Here is a 20,603-nt window from a genome sequence, read left to right on the forward strand (position 1 = left end):
GTTTGTCCCATTGGGGGCTGCACATATGTGTGTGTGTGTGTGTGTGTGTGTGTGTGTGTGCATGTGTAAAGTGCTGTCAAGTTGCAGTCAATTTATGGCAACTTAGTAGGGTTTTAAAGACAAGAGCCTAACAGAGGTGGCTTGACATAGTCTGCCTCTGCATAGTGACTGACTCTGGAGTTCCTTGGAGATCTCCCCTCCAAATGCTAACCAGGGCCGACCCTGCTTCGCTTCTGAGATCTGACGTGATCGGGGTAGCCTGGACCCGCCAGGTCAGGGTGCTACACAGGTACTGATGAACATGACATTACATTCACATAACAGGGCAAATAAGTGCCCCCATCAGATATTTCTGTCAGTGTTCTAATGTCGTAATTTCTTGTGCTGATCCATTTCTATTTTCATTTTCTTGTTTAAGAATTAAAAAAGGTAAAGGTCCCCTGTGCAAGCACCGGGTCATTCCTGACCCATGGGGTGGCATCACACCCTGACGTTTACTAGGCAGACTTTGTTTATGGGGTGGTTTGCCAGTGCCTTCCTCAGTCATCTTCCCTTTACCCCCAGCAAGCTGGGTTTAAGAATTAGAAAGCAATTTATTCAAAACCAACCGGCAACATCAGATCACCCTAAATCACTCATAAAACAGCAGCAACAACTGATATTAATTCAGCTCACTACCTAAAAAAATGTAATCTGCAGAGTTGGACAGAGAATCTAGCACACTGGTATCATACTAAGTTTTCCAAAATTATTACACAAATATACCAAGTTCCGTTCAGACTTGAATGCAGTAGATTTTTCTCCATACCATCAATTCATTATATAATGTTAATTTTGTTGGCTATGAAACAGATCAGACCCTTTGGGTAACGATGGTATCTCTGTGTTGTTCCAATAACAGGTTACAATATTATAGTGGATGTTAAGTATGTTGATTTGTTACTTATTCCTTTTAGATAGCTTAACATCCCTTTAGTATCAAATAACCTGTCAAATCTCTGATCAGGGAGGTGGGCTACAGGTTTGTGAAACAGAAAGGTAGCTTATGCTTACATGAATTATAAGAATCTCTGTGTTTAATGGTACTCAGACTTTCCCAGTCGGCTCATGGTGACCCCAGCGAAGGGCTTTCAAGGCATGTGATTAAGCAGAAGTGGTTTGCCGTTGCCTTCCTCTGCAGAGTCTTCCTTGGAGGTCTTCCTTCCAAGTCTCTGACCCTGAGAGGAGGAGGAGGAGCAGGAAGAAGAGGAAGAGGAGTAGTAGTTGGTTTATATACGCCAACTTTCTCTACCACTTAAGGAAGACTCAAACCGGCTTACAATCGCCTTCCCTTCCCCTCCCCACAACAGACACCCTGTGAGGTGGGTGGGGCTGAGAGAGTTCGGAGAGAGCTGTGACTAGCCTAAGGTCACCCAGCTGGCTTCATGTGGAGGAGTGGGGAAACAAATCCAGTTCACCAGATTAGCCTCCACCACTCATGTGGAGGAGTGGGGAATCAAACCCAGTTCTCCAGATCAGAGACCACCACTCCAAACCACCACTCTTAAGCACTACACCACGCTGGCTCTCTTAGCTTCCAAGATCTGATGAAATCAGACTATACCATGCTGCCTTCACATCACTTACTACCAGAATCTTTTAACTGGGGATGCCAGGGATTGAACCCAGGATCTTCTGCATGCCGAGCAGTTGCTCTGCCATTGAGCCATGGCCCCTCCCCAACACATCTGTCTCTATATCAGTTGTCTTCAAAAACAGGCAACCAGTTTCTCTCCATAAAGAAACATCTCCAACAAGTCAACTATAACTAATTGGTTGAACTTGTTAATGTGACTGTCTCCCTCATTTACTTTTGATTTTAGCTGCTCCAGTTATGATTGCTAGGGGAAGCACAATAAAAGCCTTTTCAGGAACTGAGCCTGTTCAGAATAACGCAATCCTGGAGTAACCAAGAAAAGAGGGTCAAGATATCCTTGGTGGAGACTCCCATATGATGCAGCGCTCTTAGGTGATTTTCCATTTTAATATCCTGCTAACCACAGGTAGGAAAGACACGCTCATTAAAATACGGCAGGAAATTTCCACTAATGTTAACCACAACGGGAGTTATTGTGTCGGTAAGGGCACACCCATTCTTTCCCCACTTTCTCAAGACATGATACCAGAGTAATTCACTACCTTGGTTCTTTCATGTTCCATTGCTTGTGTCAGCAATAACTGAACATAACAGATAAAACAGGGTTTTCAAAAATATTGCTCAATCGAGAACCCTTTTTCAGAAGATCAAGGTTCCCTCAAACTCTAGGAACACGCTTTCTTCTCATCTGACTCCAGATGGGAGAGTATTTAAGAACAGAAGAAGAGCCCTGCTGGAACAGAGCAATGGTCCATCTAGTCCAGCATCCTGTCTCACACAATGGCCAACCAGTTCCTCTGGAGGGCATAGTGGCTGAGACCTTCTTTTGATGTTGCCTCATGACACTGGTATTCAAAGGTTGACTGCCTCTGAACATGGAGGTTCTCTTTAGTGGCTAGTAGCCACTACTGGACCTATCCTCCATTTAGGGTGTGGCATATTAGGCTTTACATATTCATCAGGATCAACACTAGAGGACTAGAGACTACTGTTTTTGGACTGGAGCCAAAGATCCTACAAGTTGACTTCTGCTGATTGATTGGGGCATATCCGCTTCCTCATTCCTATGACCACCTCTGCACCTTCTGAAAAGCCACTCAGAGGACGGGGTGGGTGGGTGCTCATGAAAGTAAGATGCGGTGGGCAGGGGATCCACAGAAAACCAAGATACTCCTTTGAACAAGCAGATGTGCTGTCCATGTGTCAAAGAAGGCCTTCATATCAAAGACCTTAGCAATAGTTTGATGGTGTACTAGGTTTGCCAGTCCCCCTCCCTCACCTCATACACATGGTGCACATCTGCTCTTTCATGCTAAATCAGGGGTCAGCATTTGGATGGGGTGTTGGGATACTAGACATGATGCATACCTGTTCTCTCCAGGATCAGAGGAGAATGCCTATTATATTAGGTGCTGTGGAAGACAGGCAGGACAATGCTGCTGCAGTCATCTTGTTTGGGGGCTTCCTAGAGGCAGCTGGTTGGGCCACTGTGTGAACAGACTGCTGGACTTGGTGGGCCTTGGCCTGATCCAGCAGGGCCTTTCTTATGTTCTTTTGAAACCCCACATCTAGCTTTAAAGACATTGGGATGCCGGCAAACACAACAGGAGAGAGGATACAAGGGCTGTACTTGACCAAATACACCAGGTTGGATCCAGCAGTCTGTAGCCACAAGGCTCATACATCTTTCCTGAGTCCCCTTTCCCCCAGTTGTCCTTTCCATCCCTGCAAAAGGACATTTACAGGGTTGTGGGACCTACATAAATGCAGATTGGGAAGTTATGGCGGGGAGGGGGGAATTGTCTTCTCAGCTGATGTCCATCAGTGGAGCTGGGCTGGCAGAAAAGGCAGGATGGCCAGTCCCCAGCTCCCATGAGACTGGGAATAAACTTGGCCACAGAACATCAGAAAAGACTGCTGCAGGGAGCAGAACCAGTAAGATTTTCAACCACCAGTACTTCCAGCTGCTGGATTTCTGGCTCCAACTCGCTGGGCACAACTGAGCCCCATCAGCCTTTGGGCAGAGACCCAGTCCTCTGGGCCAAGCAAAACAGACTGGCATCTTACTGTTTGGCACATGTGCCATGGGTTGCCTCCCCTTGTGTTTGGCTCATCTGGATGGGCTTCACATCCTACTTCTTCCTGCACAAATGTATAGGAAATAACACACAAAACAGTGGATTAACACACGACCACAGCACAAGCGCCCAGTGGCAGACTCAGCGGGTACATATACGCCACATATGTAGGGTTGCCAGCTCTGGGTTGGGAAATACCTGGAGATTTTTGGGGCGGAGCCTGAGGAGGATGGGCTTTGGGGAGGGGAGAGACTTCAATGCCATAGAGTCCAATTGTCAAGGTGGCCATTTTCTCCAGAGGAACTGATCTCTGGCGCCTGAAGATCAGTTGTATTAGCAAGAGCTCTCCAGCTAATTCCTGGAGGTTGGCAACTCTACACATATGGGACCCCAGCATGTGTACACACAGCCTGCTCTACATGTGGTTTCATAATATAACCTAAACGGATGTGCATTCATGTGGGAAACTGGTCATGTGTGGACTTTCCCCAACACAAATGTCAGATGAGAAGAGATGATTTCCTGTAGATACTGTGAGTGGCCCAATGTCTTGCTTTGAAAATGTATCCCAAAGTTGGTTGGGATGTCCTTGGTAGTGTAGTGGTTAAGAGTGGTGGACTCTGATCTGGAGAACCGGGTTTGATTCCCCACTCCTCCACGAGCTGCGAAGGCTAATCTGGTGAACTGGATTTGTTTCTGCACTCCTACAAGGCAGGCAGCTGGGTGACCTTGGGCAAGTCATTCTCTCTCAGCCTCACCTACCTCACAGGGTGTCAGTTGTGGGGAGGGGAGGGTGATTGTAAACCGGTTTGAGTCTCCCTTAAGTGGTAGAGAAAGTCGGCATATAAAAACCAACTCTTCTTCTTGATGTACCACGTGCTGCACTTGCATTGTGCAACGGAAATGTTTAAGAGCGAGTCATACCTGTCACCCCCTGTACAAACAATCTTGGCAAAAGTGCTTTCTAGAATTTACTCCTTACCTTTGTCAGCAGGAAATGATCTAGCCAGTTTTGAATGTCCAGCCAGTTTTGCAGAAGTTTCCTGGAATATATTCTGCCCTGGGGGGGGGGGTCAAGTGGCACTCTGGCCACAGCTGACAGATAAAACACAGACCTTGAGAGAGACCTTCATCGTTGCATGAGTCAGCAGATTTCCTCTAGAATGATGTGTGTTCAGGCATTTTTCTAAACCCTGGGAAGATGGCTGATAGCAGACAGACCGGCACATAGATGCCTTTACAGTGCCCAGCAGCAGAATATAGCTATACCACTACAGGGAACAACTTATACAGCATAGTCTAGTGGTTAGGAGTGTGGATTCTAATCTGTAGAACCGGGTTTGATTCCCCACTCCTCCACGTGAGCGGTGGACTCTAATCTGGTGAACCGTGTTTGTTTCCCCACTCCTAAACATGAAGCCAGCTGGGTGACCTTGGGCTCTCCTAACTCTCTCAGCCCCACCTACCTCACAGGGTATCTGTTGTGGAGAGGAGAAAGGAAGATTGTAAGCCAGTTTGATTCATCCTTAAGTGGTAGAGAAAGTCGGAAAATATAAAAGCCAACTCTTCTAAATAATTAAATAAAGAGGCTGCACAAGCACAGTATGCTTGTTGGGGATGGAGATGGATCTCAAGGTTCCATCCCACTAACTGCGCTTCCCCCCACCCCCAACACAAGGAACCTTGCCCTGGTGCTTCAGTAAACTGAGCAAACTGTCTGGTTTTCCTGGGCGTGTTTGACTCACAGGATTTGATTTTTACTCAGCGTTTCCTCCGAGCTCAGAGCAACGTCCATAGCTCTCCCTCCTTCCTCTTACCTACAAGCCTGTGCAGTTGAGAGTGTGTGACCGGCCCAAAGACACCTGTAAGCTTCATGACAGGAGTGGGAAAAGTGGGAATCTGACCTGAGATCTCCTGGGTGAGGTCCAACACTTATTTGAACGCTGGCTCACGGTACGCGCTTTATGCTGAACATCTCAGCCAGTGATTCTTAAGGGAGTCATAGGCCCACCACATATCAAGACATAACCTCTCCAGGTTATCACTCGTAACCATGATTCTCTCCCGCTCCTTGGCCACATTTGACTTCCAACCATTTGCCACAAGTACAAGCCAAGAAGGTGCTCTGCCAGATGTGTCCAAAAGCAACAGTACCAGATAATTCAAGCAAGACCCACCCAACTTGAGTTTCCAAAGGAAGTAATATTGGCTTTCTAACTCATGCTTGGCATACCTGAAGTTCACATAACCAACTGTGTCAGTTCTACACTCACAACAAAGTTCTTTCCTGATTCCAATGAGTGAGAATTGAGTCATATTATGCTCCTCTACTGGTTTTGTCTTGTTTTTGTATCAGATACAAATAACTTGCTCGTGCTGGCAACTTGAGAACAGAGCAACAGCATCCAGTACTGGGGAACACCCAACATGTGCCTAATGGTTGATGGTAATTTCTGTTGTCACTACCTATGAGTGATGTCCTCATATGTTTCGTGTAGCATATGCGCTAACAACATGAGCACAACAGAAGATGAAGCACAATAAGCGGCATATACCGGTAATTAATTTTTCTAACTTTTCCTTGAAACCAATGAAGTTTTCTGCTGCTGTACCCAGTTCTGAAGGATACTCTGCTAAAATTAAGAATTCCCATCATTGCAACTCTTCTGATGTTTAACCCGAATTAATGGCCAATGTTAGCCATCTGCTCTCATACCAACTGTGGTCTTCAATGTTTTCTCGTGTCTCCTGCTTCCTCCCCAGAAGCAATTCCAGTTAATACTGATTTCTGCTAGGAATCCCAAAAGCCATCCATTATCTTGCTACCCAAAGGAAAAGAATATTCCGTTGCATGCAAAAGGTTCATTTGGCTTGGCGTTATTTTTTCTATGCCAGATGTTCTTTTAAATTAAAAAAAAAAGGCCAAGGAATACGGGAACAGACTTTATTTCTTTAAATATTAGTAACACTGCACGACACAATTCAGTGGTATTTACGTAACAAAAAAAAGGTACCGCACCTTTATTTCAGAATTTTAAATACCCCAACGAGTTCGCATATGATTACATTTTCATAATACAAGCATCGAAGCCAAATAAGTACCCCTAAATCCTCTTGTGCCACCATCTTCCTTACCTACGCTATGTTATTGGGGACTAATTAACAATTTCTCCAGGAAATGAGGGTTTCCAACAGTGCTGAGGAGAATAAGGGTCACATTATGGGCAAAGGGAGAGGGGAGTGAGAACCAACACTGGAAATCAAAGCAGCTGAGAACTTCAACTCAAGGATTAAACAGCAAGACGGCAGCTGACTTACAATAACCGTGCGTGGAAGGCAATGGAAGGATCTGACTTAGTACTCAGTTATGGGGTTAAGGGCGTTAAGTTGCATGCAAATTAAAACACGTACGTGGAGGAGTGAAGCTAAATTAAAACACTTAATTTTCCAGGCAAGCAGTTGCATGCTCTTACCCCCAATACAGCTCAAATTTGAATCAATGGACACACTTCATGTATAAAATAACTATGGGAGATCAGACCAAGCAATACGAGGCCTATAAGCTTCAGCTGGTGAGCCAAGGTTTCCCCAGCCCAGGCACCCCCCACCCCGGCCAAGTCAGCCTAAGGACAATGAGAGGATGTCGGGGCAGAGGAAGCACTATTAACCTTACATTTTTTTCTTCATGATATATTTGTGACTTTACTGGGATCTTCATGATTGCTGATGACTAGTCAACGGAGACATGGTTCTATTTGAAAGGACAGTTGGTTTACTGGATTTGATAGAAGTTTTAGGAATTATGATAAAGCCACATAGAACCATTTCACTCAGTGGCTCGCTGGGAACTTATTCTCTCAGATCACGTCTGCGTAATACAATGTACGTGTAATACAATGTACGTAAATAATGACACATAAAGCATTGTGGGAAATGAACGCAGAAAAACTGGTTGGCTCACTCAGCTGTTGTACTTAAATTTGGTTTTAAATTTAACCCTGCCGTTACCAGCAGGAAACTTAGATGAGAAACACATTATACTTAGTTTTTTTAAAGTACCTCCCGATCCAAGCGGCCATTTTAAAAATAATGGCATGGGGTTGGATCCCATTGATCTGTTCTAGAAAGGATCCTTCCGCTGAGCAAAAGGTCCTTTACACTGGAGGAAAGGATCACCATTCATGGAACAGAATTGGTTTGCAGGATCCAAGCCACTGCTAATACAAGCCCGAGAAGAAATGCACTCAGCCATGGTAGATTTAGCCCCGGGAAAGGAAGAGGTCAAAAGCATCCACAACATTACGTTTGCCAAACTTCAAATTACAACACATTTCTAACCAGGATCTGCTCGTGTTGAGGTGTCTGACATCCTGATTCTCAACATGCTACTTAGAAGCGAGACCTGCTGGTTTCAACGGGAGAGGCTTCGCAGCAGGGCCCTGATAACTGAGCGGCCTTACAGAAGCGAATGTGTGGCACCGAAGCAGAATAGTGCAACTTTAGCATACTTTGAAACGAGAGTCGTTGCCATCTCCCTCGCTAAGTGAATATAACTGTGAGAAAGGTATGCACCAGGAATCGGGGAGGGGAGTGTTAAATAGTAGGACAGCACAGGGGTCAGTGTTTTAGGGCGTCGCAGTCCATTTTAGTAAGGCGCCTTGGCCGACTTCTTCTTCTTCTGCTCCTCCCTCAGCTTCTGTTTCTTCCTCTTGCTGACTTCTTTGTGTCCTGAGGAGACATGGCTGGTAAAACAGTGTTCATACAGATTCCCCTTCATTAAGGCAGCAAACACCCCGATTTAAAACCCCTTTCTCTTAAAACACAACGTGCTCCCTTCCATAAGGAGGCACCTGCCTTTGCTCAAACATGCGCAAGCTTCTCCCTGGTCACTTGCTCACTCCCCATTGCCTTAACAGCTAGTCTGTAGGTTAGCATCTCCAAACAGAAAATATTGCCTCAAGACTTCTGGCATTGCAGAAATGGCCTCCTGACTCCACTGGGAGTTCTCATATTAGCACCAGCCTCCCTGACATAGAAGCATTCCAGACAGCTGGAAGAATCCACACGGCACGTTCAACTCAACATTATGGCTGAACCATGGAGATGCGGCCAACAGTAGGCTGCCCTAATGTGTCAAAGAAATACTTGGAGGCACGTGGGCTTTGGGGTTTCCAATACTGCCAGTATCGATATAGGTCTTTCTGTAGCCCTCTTAGAAACTATCTTTACATCCTGGACTCTTTGTTCCTTTTGTGATCTCCTTGCCCTCTCCTGGGGCAAAATTGTCTGCTGTAACTTGAGACTTTGAAAACTGTGGTATTGTCATATCTTGTCAATTTAGTTTTATTGTTAGCACCAGTTTTTTTTAAGTTACTTACATTTTTTTAAGGGCCTGCCTTTGAAGTTTAGAATGCTTTAACAGAACATTCAAAGGACCTTCAAAATGATTCAGTAGCAGCCTACCTTCTGATAATCCTTTCAGAAACCAAATGAGGTTTCTCTGTAGGCTTCATCCAGCCCACAGACCACTGGAGCTCTTTAGAGACTCATGTATCTTTTTTTTTTAAGCGCTCTCTCGTTTCTAGGAAGGTATTACTTGTTCAGGTGATAAACCTCTAATTTTTAGAACAGACACGGTCAGAGAAGAACCAGTGTTCACATTCTATGAAGCAATATGAACCACAAGACAGGAAAGACCTTGAAGGTCCTGGCCCTGAAGGACCTCCAGCAAGATTAAGATATTTGTAAATGGGTTGCCGTGTTGCCATTAAGGGACAACACTGACAATCCAATAGATACAAGGATAGAACCGATAGATGGATTTCAAAAGAGACAACCCCTCATTTTTACAGCTCTTAGGGAGCCCACTGGTGCCAATGATTATTGGACTTCTGGAGCAATGCTATGAAACTCGAAAAATCTGGTCCATAACTGTCCACTTTTCTGCTCTCGGTACCGGTAACTTTCTCAATCTGAGTTTGCCTCTGCCGTATGCAGTAGAGGAATACCTACCTGATAAAGCTAATTCGTTAAGGACACAAGAATCTAAATAAGCAAGTAGTACATTTTTTTGAATCTGGTTATTTTTACAGCCTATATATGTGTTAAGTGCTGTCATGTCGCTTCCGACTCATGGCGACCCTATGAATCAATGTCCTCCAAAACATCCTATCTTTAACAGCCTATAGCCACTCAAAACATGGAGCTTTTGACCAAATTATTTGGGGAGTTCCTTGATTTTAGAAAGTTTGCAAAGCTACATGTACACACTGGACTCCATATGTCTAAGGACGGACAGCGAAAGAACGATTCTTCCCAGAAACACAGTCTGTCGCCTGTTATTTCAATGCTTATGCTGCACTGCTCAAAGAGCTGCAGCATGATGTGGCAGACAGATGGGGGATTCCTTGGACAGGAACTGCTCGACTAGCTACCGAAAACACACGTGGCTTGAACATTATGTTGTTGGCTACAAACAACAGTGCAATAGCAACAAGGGTGCTGCAGATCCAGTAGTAGTATTTAGGGAAACTGCCATGATGAACTTTGTCTCTAGGAAGTGATTATTATTTCCAGCTGATCATCAGACTAAGGAAGACTAGGAGATGGCACCTGTTGATTCTTTCCAGGGGCAGACCACGCCGAGTCACCCCGCTTCGTGGACGGGTTGAATCCAGGAGACTTGGCTCAGCCAGCAGAAGTGCTTTCCTACAGCAGGAGACTTCTCCCCCTGATGCAATAGACTCTTCTACCAATGGAGCAGCCTCTCTGTCAGGGGAAGACTCCTTGTGCTGGAGAAAAACACCTCTCTTTGCAGGGCTATCTGCAGGTCTCAACCTGACAGATGCCACATCAGAATTAAACACTGGGGCCCTGGTGGTCATCACGAGGCACCAGAGAAGAGAGACTGTCAAAACGAAGGGTGGAGCAAAAGTTCAGGCACAACAGGGCCCTTGGATAAAAGGGCTGGAGGGGTCTGATCCTAAGCAAAAGCAGTTCCTGTTACTGTGGTTTCAAGTTTGCACAGGAAGACCTTCATAGGAAGGATGGTTGAACACATGAACACACACAGCTGCTTTATACTGAGTCAGACCCTTGGTCCATCAAAGTCAGTATTGTCTACTCAGCAGCTCTCCGGGGTCGCAGGCAGAGGTCTTTCACATCACCTACCTACCTAGTCCCTTTAACTGGAGATGCCGGGGATTGAGCCTGGGACCTTCTGCGTGCCAAGCAGATGCTCTGCCACTGAGCCACAGCTCCTCCCCGTTGCCCTCTCCTTGCCTCTATTCCCCCTGACCTGTAATGGCTGTATGAACCCACAAAGGTTAATCAGGCTCGGCTCCTGCACCGCCCCCTCCCACTGCCAGATCATGTTTCAATTCCCAGGTTGCAGCAAGCCGCATGGACAGACAATGAACAAGATGCACAAAACCAGAGGTGGCTGCAGCAAGGACACATGAACATATGAAGCTGCCTTATACTGAATCAGACCATCAAGGTCCATCAAAGTCAGTATTGTCTACTCAAGACTGGCAGCGGCTCTCCAGGGTCTCAGGCAGAGGTCCTTCACATCCCCTACTTGCCGGGTTCCTTTAACTGGAGATGCCGGGGATTGAAACTGGGACCTTCTGCATGCCAAGCAGATGCTCTACCACTGAGCCACAGCCCAGTGACGGGTGGCTCAAGCAACTGGGCCGAGAGGCCAAAACCACCCATTTCCCTTCCGGTGCTATGAAGAAGCAGAAAACAAGCCCTGCCTATAGACTCAGGGCAACCTGAGACAGTCGAGCCTGGCTCCTTGACGTTTGCTACACGAGCCTTGCATTCTCACAAGAAGTTTTTAAGCAGTTGCCTAAATTTTCAAAAACATTCCATCGCACTGTTCCCAGTTTAAACAAACCTTACTTGGGAACCTAACTAAAGAAATGATTTTGTCAGTTTAGAAAGAGGTGGTGCTTGCTTGAGCACATGAACACATGAAGCTGCCATATACTGAACCAGACCCTCGGTCCATCAAAGTCAGTATTGTCTACTCAGACCGGCAGCAGCTCCCCAGGGTCTCAGGCAGAGGTCTTTCACATCACCTACTTGCCTGGTTCCTTTAACTGGAGATGCTGGGGATTGAACTTGGGACCTTCTGCATACCAAGCAGATGCTCTACCACTGAGCCACGGCCCCTCCCCAAGGAATGGTGATGGGTTGCTTGAAACACGAGATGCTTCCCTGCCAAGATTCGAATCAAACCCCTGAAGCTACGCATCCACCCCTGGAGTTTTGGCATGCACCCCGAACAGGCTGGGTACAGCGATTTAAGATACTTTCCTCTTCCACGATGGCAGCCAACAAAAACAAATATGGTATGAACAATGGATTACTCGTGTTAAAGCACTTGTTAATATGCTGGGCACCAAATGAAACAGGAACCTTGTAGCATTAATTGGCAAATTAGACGTTTTAGATAAGGCACTGCTTGAAACAAAGGCTGGTTCAGAACGCCTGGAGTGGGCTACCCTGTCTGCCTTTTCTTCAGCAGAGTTGCCTGCTTACACAAGGAAATCAGAGGGGCGGGGTGGGCAGGCGTTTGTTGAGAAGACAACATCAGTTCCCAGCTAAAAAGTCTAGTTATTTAACAGTGCAAAAAGCTAAACCCCCCCCCAAATAATCCATTGCGGGTACGAGAAATTGGCAGGAAACTTGGATATGAAACAAGGTAGGGAAGCGACACAGGGGGCTCTATCCTAGGAAGTCTTCTTTCAGCTCAAGCAACACTTCCTTCAGCAGAAGAGCCACTTAAGTTGGAGGAAGACTCCTTAGGGCTGGAGGAAGTTATCCCAGCTTGAGGTAGGATGCCGCTCCGTGTCACTGTATCAACACAATACTGAAACTTGCAGTAAGTTTAAGGCGCTTGGTGTCTTAGTTGAACAACTTCTTGTTTAATGTTTTGGGTCCAGCTGAGCACAGCCCAGCCTACTCTGAAGCTAGTCTTAAGTGCAGGGAAGCCGGGCAGCCAAAATGCTGGCATTAAGTCAGTACACAGCAGCACGATCTCGCTCGGCACTTTGATTCTGGCTTTTGGCTAACCGGCGCCTCGTTTTTTACCGGCTCTTTGGTCACCCGTTTGTGCACACCTGAGGAATAAAAGGGAGACTCCCATCCGGTCATCACCAAGTCATCATCCTCATCGCTATTAATGTGAAAGACATGCTTGGGGTAGGCAGCCGGCTTGAGGGACTTTGGAGAGCGGACAGTGGTCGGCTGGAAAGGCAGAGCGTTTTGTCCTCGGCGTCGGCATTCCTCTGCCAGAGCCTCTTCGTTGGCTACACCTGAGAGGGGCGAAAAAGCAGACGATTCAAGAAAGAAAGGAGCGGGCCGGGTTGGACGGCTTCATTTTCAAGGGAAACAGAAAAATCCAGGAGCAACCAAATTTGTCGTTTGGCCTTTCAGGGCAACCTGAGGCTGAAACTAAATGGGTTCAACTCAACATTCGTGCCTAATCCAAAGGGGCCTGTTTTTTAATAACCAAAACGGAGCACATAGGCAAAGGGAAGTAAACTCTCCCCCCCTTCCCCTACCTTACCTTGCTCTGTCATGCTGCTTTAAGGATTTTTCTCCCAATCCAACTCTGACACCCAAGTGTGTCAGTCTGGGGGAAAAGCAATGCAGTGTAGCAAGATGGCGCATAGGAGGGGGCAGACTTCAGTTCCCCTTAACTATGCTCCGTTTTTATTTTTAAAAAGTTCTCCCCGCACACATCAGATGCAAACAAGTTATATGCGTCACAGTTATACACCTCAGTTTCTCCATCTGTAACAGGAACAGAATTTCTGTCTACCAATTAAATAGACATATCCTTAATTCCTTTTCCCCCATGGACCTGAAACTATGACTGGGCAAACTGTATTGCTGTATCTTATGAAACTGGTGTAAAAAAAGCCATATGACCCCCAAGTCAATCAGCCTGACAGCTTTCTACATGTATTCCACTCCAAAACACACAATGTGGCTGGGTGCTCCGTCCTTTCATTTAGCTTTTCCGAGCATGTTCAAAATAACAAAGACATAAGAAAAAGCAGAAATCCCCAGAAGACATCACTTTCCAGGTGGAAAAGTATGGTGTGGTGGTTAAGAGCGGCGAACTGTAATCCAGTGAACCTGGTTGGTTTCCCCACTCCTACACATGAAGCCAGCTGGGTGACCTTGGGCTAGTCACAACTCTCTTCGAGCTCTCTCAGCCTCCCCTACCTCACAAGGTGTCTGTTGTGAGGAGAGGAAGGAAAGGAGACTGAAAGCCGGTTGGATTCTCCTTAAAAGGTAGAGAAAATCGGCATATAAAAACCAACTTCTCTTCTTCTACTTCTAAACTTAATGTTGGATCCTATGGCTGTCTTCTGGTAAGTGTTCCTTCTAAGAAGAAATATTTCCTCCAATAGACTGACTTTGATAGAAGTTTTTCCTTGTTAAAGGAATGCTTGATGGAAGGCAGTCATAGGGTCCAACCCTTCGCGCCCAACTCCCATGTGTTGAAACAGAAGAAAATCATGTCTAGCCCACCTCCTGACTTTTTGACTAGGCCTACTTGGTTTCCCAGCCTTGTTATTTACATTGGCTGGGAAGGAGAGGACCTGTCCCTCCAACCCAGAAGACAAACAATGACTGCTGTCCCAGGTTAGAGGGCAGAAACTTCCAATAGTGGGTTTGCTGTGATCCTTGCTTTCTCCAAGGTGGCATTAGAAAGTGTAGCCCTCCATCATGGACATCAAGCGCTGGACAGATAATTAGGAAAAATACCCTCCCCGACATTAGCAGTGTGCTTGGATGAACATTAATGGAAATCCACAATTCAGACGGTGATAGGAAAAGATGGAATGGTGGTAGGAAGAATGTTCAATTTAAATAAAAGGAAAAGTTGTACATGCTGCTCACCAAATCCCTGTTCCGCTCAAAAGAATGAGGGTGTTGAAATCCCAAGTATCCACTGATTATGGTAAATATCAGGTCTCTGATGAACAGAACATGATACACCTGTAGATTGGCCAATAGATCTGACCCATTTTTGTAGAATCCAGCATAGTACAAGTGGTCCAATTTTGGTCCAACTCACTGTGTCTGCACATATAGGCCATAACCAGCCTTCACTTCATTCATTATGTGTCCTCACAAGTCATTCTCTCTTCCCAGATACTCAGTGCAGAAGACGGCTAGTCGTCTATGAGGTTCAGTAGTATAGAACCTCACGCTGGGCTCAAGGATTGGATGAGGAATCCATTTGGTTTACATCTAAGTAGCTGTCCAATTCATTCCCTATCTCTAATGACAAAGCTAGTTTCAGGAAGTCCCTAGATTTATAACTGAAAGGCTTTCACATCCATGCCAAGTAACCGTTGACTGGTGCAGCTCAGAATAACTACCATGATGATATCCCACCTGGATTTGCCCCCCTCTACATAGTTGATAGACAGGTCTGCCCTCAGAGTATCAGGGATCCAATTTATTCCCAGAATGCTCTGAAAGATTGCTTTGTTGGTTGAAGCAATAATTCTGTTGATACCCTTGCCATAGGGTGCAAAGGGTTGACCGGGGCTATTCACAAAATCACTTCCAGCAGCTTCTCCTGCTGCCTCATAGAACCCAACTCTTTGGTATACTGAAGAGTAGAGAAACCAAGTTAGTTGGGCAATGTCTGGAAGTGTGCTGGCAGAAAACGTGTGCCATTTCCAGCCACACACAGGATACGCCATTTCAGGCTTATAGGGGGGTGGTAGTAGCAGCAGAATCTCTCACCATTGCATCAGGGGATTCATGTCCACAAATCAACAGTCCAAGGATTAAGTCCTAAAGCTGAAGCACCCCAGAAGGAATAATCTGCTGTTTGTTGCATAGCTTTTGCTCAATCCGCTGAATAAAGTTGCCTGCAGTGGTCCAAGGTGGGAGTCCACTGGCAGTGACTGACAGACATTTGATGCAGGTGTTCAGATTATTTTAGATTGTTAAGGGTAGTGGAAACCTTCACAAGTAAACTGAATCTTCACCTGTTGTGACAGAATTTGGGAGGGTGGTGGTGACCAAGATTGCTAAATGAATCTCTGAGTGTAAACTCTTAAAGAGGCTGTGGCTGATCCTCTACTGAGGAAACTGTAATTAAGGATGACTGGGTCAGCTTTAGATCTGTATCAATCACATCCTTTGGGGGCAAGTGTATTAAGCATGAGGTAGCAGAGCAACTGCCTTGACCTGGATGGCCCAGGCTAGCCTGATCTCATCAGATCTCAGAAGTTAAGCAGGGTCAGCCCTGGTTAGTATTTGGATGGGAGACCACCAAGGAATACCAGGGTTGCTGTGCAGAGGAAGGCACTGGCAAACCACCTCTGTTAGTCTCTTGCCATGAAAACCCCAAAAGGGGTCGCCATAAGTCGGCTGCGACTTGACGGCACTTTACACACACACACACACAGCAGAGCAACTAAAGCGCTTCCAGAATGGTAGTTCTTTATTTGGCCCATATCAATCTAGCTTCAGACCTGGGTACAGGACAGACTTTTTTGAGGCCCTGATGTTCATCTTTGGATGGTAAAATGAATTACTCCATGGAGATCTCGTTGGCTCTCAGCGTGATCAACCATACTAAAAATCACCCAATCTGAAATATCTGACTGGAGGCTTCAGGGCAGCTCCTCGGTGTATCAGAATCCTCCCCACTGCCAAGGTGACGCAATGCGTTACCATTGGAGAGGGACTGATTTATGCAGCACCTCGGGGATCAGTGTTCACTCCAGCACAATTTATCATAGGTGTGAACTGCTGAGTAAGATTATCTGGGTGTCATCAATATGCTGACAACACTCCACTCCGTATTTCACTAACAAAGCATCCTAGCATACCTACCCCTGTCCTGAACCACTGCCTTGAGACCACAATTAAACCGAGACAGGATGAACAGACACATGAACACGTGAAGCTGCCTTCTACTGAATCAGACCCTTGGTCCATCAAAGTCAGTATTGTCTACTCAGACCAGCAGCAGCTCTCCAGGGTCTCAGGCGGAGGTCTTTCACATCACCTACTTGCCTAATCCCTTTAACTGGAGATGCCCGGGATTGAACCTGGGACCTTCATGCCATGCAGACGCTGTACCACTGAGCTACAGCTCCTCCCCATGATAATTTCCAGAGGATTCAGCTGTCCTAGAGAAAATGAATTTATTTGTGTGTGTAGGGGTACTTATTACCTTGTACCATCAAGTTAAAAGCTAGGAGAACTTCTACAGCTAGCCCTATTTTTTGCAAAATGAGAGTTGGGACCAGGGGTTCATTTTTCCACCTTCATCATGCACACAACACTTTCCTCTCTTTGGGATATTGCTTCACTGATCCATGCTTCACTATGGCAACTGGGCTGCCCCTAAAGACAATTCAGCAGTTTCAACTAATAGCAGGGTAGCACGGAGCGCATCTAATAAACCCTGGTCACTTTGAACATATTCACTGAGCTCTTGTGATTGGTCAGACTGGTTGCTTCAGGGTTCAATTCAGTGTGCTGATATTAACCTTTAAAGCCCAACAGGGCCTGGGACCCAAACACCTCAAGGGTTGCTTCTCTCCCTCTGAGCCCTAGCATCAATTAAGATCAGGAAATCACATTCTATTGATAAGAACCCTTCATCCACAGACAAGTAAAGCCAATGGCAGCCAGAAACAAGGTGCTCTCTCTACAACTGTACCTACCCTCTGGAATAGGACTAGACTTCTAGAAGAGGTGAGGAAGGCAACTTTTCATGTTGTTCCAGAGAAGGTGCAAAACTTCTGTCCCAATTAGTTTCTGGCTGCCAACTATCAGGTTGTCTCAATAGTATTTTCTGATCTGTACTAATGCTATTGTTTGACAGGATAGTTTAGGGTATTTTTATATTATTAACTATATATTACAGTCTTTGGCTGCCATTGCCTTGAATGGTAGCAAAAATGGCCTAAATATTTTTTAAATTTTAAAAAATAAAATAAAAGGCAAGATACCCTGGGTAAATACATAGCCAAGTTTCCTCAACATTTTGCAAGGATGTTGAAATATAACATTACAGTTCAGTCATTTGATTGTGGTACCAACTGGAGCTTCCTGAAGAACAAGATTGACTATCAGAAAATGACGGCCAAAGGCATAAAGGAAATTAAGAAAACCCATTACCGAGTTTCTGTAGATAGCTAGGCACCAGGCTGAAGCATACATGGACATAAATGAAGACCCTAGTAGTCTCAGTTAAGTTCTATCAGTAACAGGCAATGTGATGCCTAATCACCCCCAACAACTACAATACGGAGGCATTCCTGTTAGGAACAGGTTATTGGAGTCTGAGTAACACACAAGTCTGTAGACTTATTCACTTAACAGTAATATGGACTAGCCAAATTCTCACAATAGGGACTCTATGGCCCTTACTAATATACGGTAGAAGATTAATTTTATACAGGCTATAAAAGCATCTAATACATGCCCTGAGACCTTCAGAGCCTTGAGGATATGCTGGTAGCATCCTCATTCATGGACAACTCAGGCCTTCTCAGGCCCTCTCTGTGGTGGCTTCCCAAGTTTTGGAACTTTCTCTGGGTGTAACTCTTGGATGAGGTGTTTAGTTTCATATATCTTTGGGTTATGTCACCTCCCCACCCAAATCTCTTCAAAAAATTTTAAACTTCCTTTACATGATTAAAACATCCTCAAAACAAATATGTAAATTGGCAGCTTATTTGTATGAATTTCTGAAACTATAAGCTATACCAGGAGCCCCTGGGTAGGATGACTACCAGAGAGCGATTATTTTGTTCAAGGTAACACTGATGTTACTGTTAATGGGAATCAAGCCCTCAGGTATTAAGGTATGAATTTTAAATCTCAACTTAACCTCCCCAGGAAACCCCAATTTTAACATATGAATTTTTCCTTAGAAAGGAAAAGCCATTTGGAAGAAGGCAAAAAGGAAACTCCTAACGTAGAAAGATAATGAAAGGGGAAAAACTAGTGCTGGGATTTTTCAAACACCATTTAGTTCATACTGTCAATCACGTTGTGTAGGTACTCATTAAACATGGCGTCATCCAAGGTGGTGCCACATTACACGTTTTTTTTCCTGTGAAGTCATGCAACTTCTAGGAAGGAGAGCAAGAGAACTGGATGCAGGTAATGACTGGAAAGAGCGGTGATGCACTATGGAGACATTAAGGAATCAGAGCAACCGGGCCAAATTAAAGAGGACGGCAGCTCCTAACAAACAACCGCCTGCCTTGAATAATCCAGGATAGTTTTGGACTGCAGGACTGAAGAGTAATGGGTACACTACTGGCATGGTCAGAGACCCAACTTGGAAGGCTTTAAGAGGGGAGTGGACATGGTCATGGAAGAGAGGGCTATTCATGGCTACTAGTCAAAATGGATACTAGCCATGATGCATACCTATTCTCTCCAGGATCAGAGGAGCATGTCTATTATATTAGGTGCTGTGGAACACAGGCAGGATGGTGCTGCTGCAGTCGTCTTGTTTGTGGGCTTCCCAGGGGTACCTGGTTGACCACTGTGAGAACAGACTGCTGGACTTGATGGACACTGGTCTGATCCACCATGGCCTTTCTTATGTTATGTTCTTATGATCCCTTTTTCAAACAAGATTCACATGGGAAAGTGGCAAAGTCACCATGCTGGCTTGGGAGCAGAATTTTTCAGATATACTTCAGAGAAAACAGAGTAAGTGAACAACCAAACACGGATGACAGGGACTGTACAGTACTGAAGCAGGGGTGACGGAAATACTTGTACAACATACCAAAACAATGTTTAACCTGATCTTAAGATGTTTCAATGATGAGAACTCTGCAGAAGATCTTCCCTTTGATGTCGGGAAAAAATCAGAAAGCTATCCCACACTGGTCTCCTACACAGCAGCCACTGAGGATTACATCTCTTCCCCTAGTCCCCATGGAAGTAAATGGAACTGGTTAGTACTTACAGAGAAGTTCTCAGAAATAAATGGGGCTGGAGAAGCACCCACATCGATAACTCACTGACCCATTTCAGATGCATGTGAGAATAGTGTGGTTTATTTAGGACAACAATGAGCACTCCCCTTGTATCTTGTGGGTGACTCATAAATCCAAGAATAGTCTGAACCACCTTTGAAAAGTTTTGGGGAACGGTTATTGTCTCGAAAGTAAGGAACATCTATACTAAAGATAACTGTTGCATCTCTAGGCCATGGCAGTCAACTTTGGCCCTTATAAAAACAGTGTTGCTTACCTGTAACTGTTGTTCATCTAGTGGTCTTCTCTGCAGGCACACATGGGTACTGCGCAGGCCAGCCGTGGAGAATTTTATGCTGGAAAGCTCTAGAAAGGTCGAGCCGCTCGCACTCCTCCCCCGCCCAACGGCTCTTCCTGCCAAGCAGTCATGTGACAGGGGAGGGGCGAGCGGCCGTCCCTCCAGTTCTCCACTTCGTCGCCGCGGTACTGTCCTGTAAAGAGAGCAACCCACAGCGGGGACGGAGGGAGGGATGTGTGCCTGCACAGAAGACCACTAGATGAACATCATTTACAGGTAAGCAACACTGTTTTTCATCGGCGTGGCTTCTGTACAGTCCCACATGGGAGAATAGCACGCTAACAAAATACAGGAGGCGGGAGTGCAGTTGCAACTAACAACCTTTATTAATTCCCTACAGAACTGAGTTCAAAACTGCCTCACCCACCGCTGAGTCACAGCGGGCACCTATATCCATGGAGTAGTGGCGAACAAAGATAGCCGGACTGGACCAGGTCGCAGCCCTACAAATATCCACTAAACTGGCCGAACCTTGGAAAGCAGCTGAGGACGCCACTGCCCTGGTGGAGTGTGCCTTTACATTAAGTGGA

General features: G+C 45.6%; 1 protein-coding gene across 1 annotated transcript in view; it reads right to left on the reverse strand.

Annotated features, from left to right (window-relative positions):
* Positions 1-8,300: 8,300 nt before the first annotated feature.
* DNAJB6 (DnaJ heat shock protein family (Hsp40) member B6) overlaps positions 8,301-20,603 on the reverse strand; it is a 53,323-nt gene continuing 41,020 nt past the window's right edge. The window contains exons 8-9 of the mRNA XM_056857649.1: positions 12,843-13,037; positions 8,301-8,442 (exon numbers count right to left, since the gene is read on the reverse strand). Of these exons, the coding sequence (XP_056713627.1) occupies positions 8,360-8,442; positions 12,843-13,037 (278 nt within the window). The 3' untranslated portion in view covers positions 8,301-8,359. The remainder of the gene's footprint in view (positions 8,443-12,842; positions 13,038-20,603) is intronic.

The sequence above is a fragment of the Euleptes europaea genome, chromosome 11 (genome assembly GCF_029931775.1).
Source record: "Euleptes europaea isolate rEulEur1 chromosome 11, rEulEur1.hap1, whole genome shotgun sequence".
NCBI classification, from domain to species: domain Eukaryota; kingdom Metazoa; phylum Chordata; class Lepidosauria; order Squamata; family Sphaerodactylidae; genus Euleptes; species Euleptes europaea.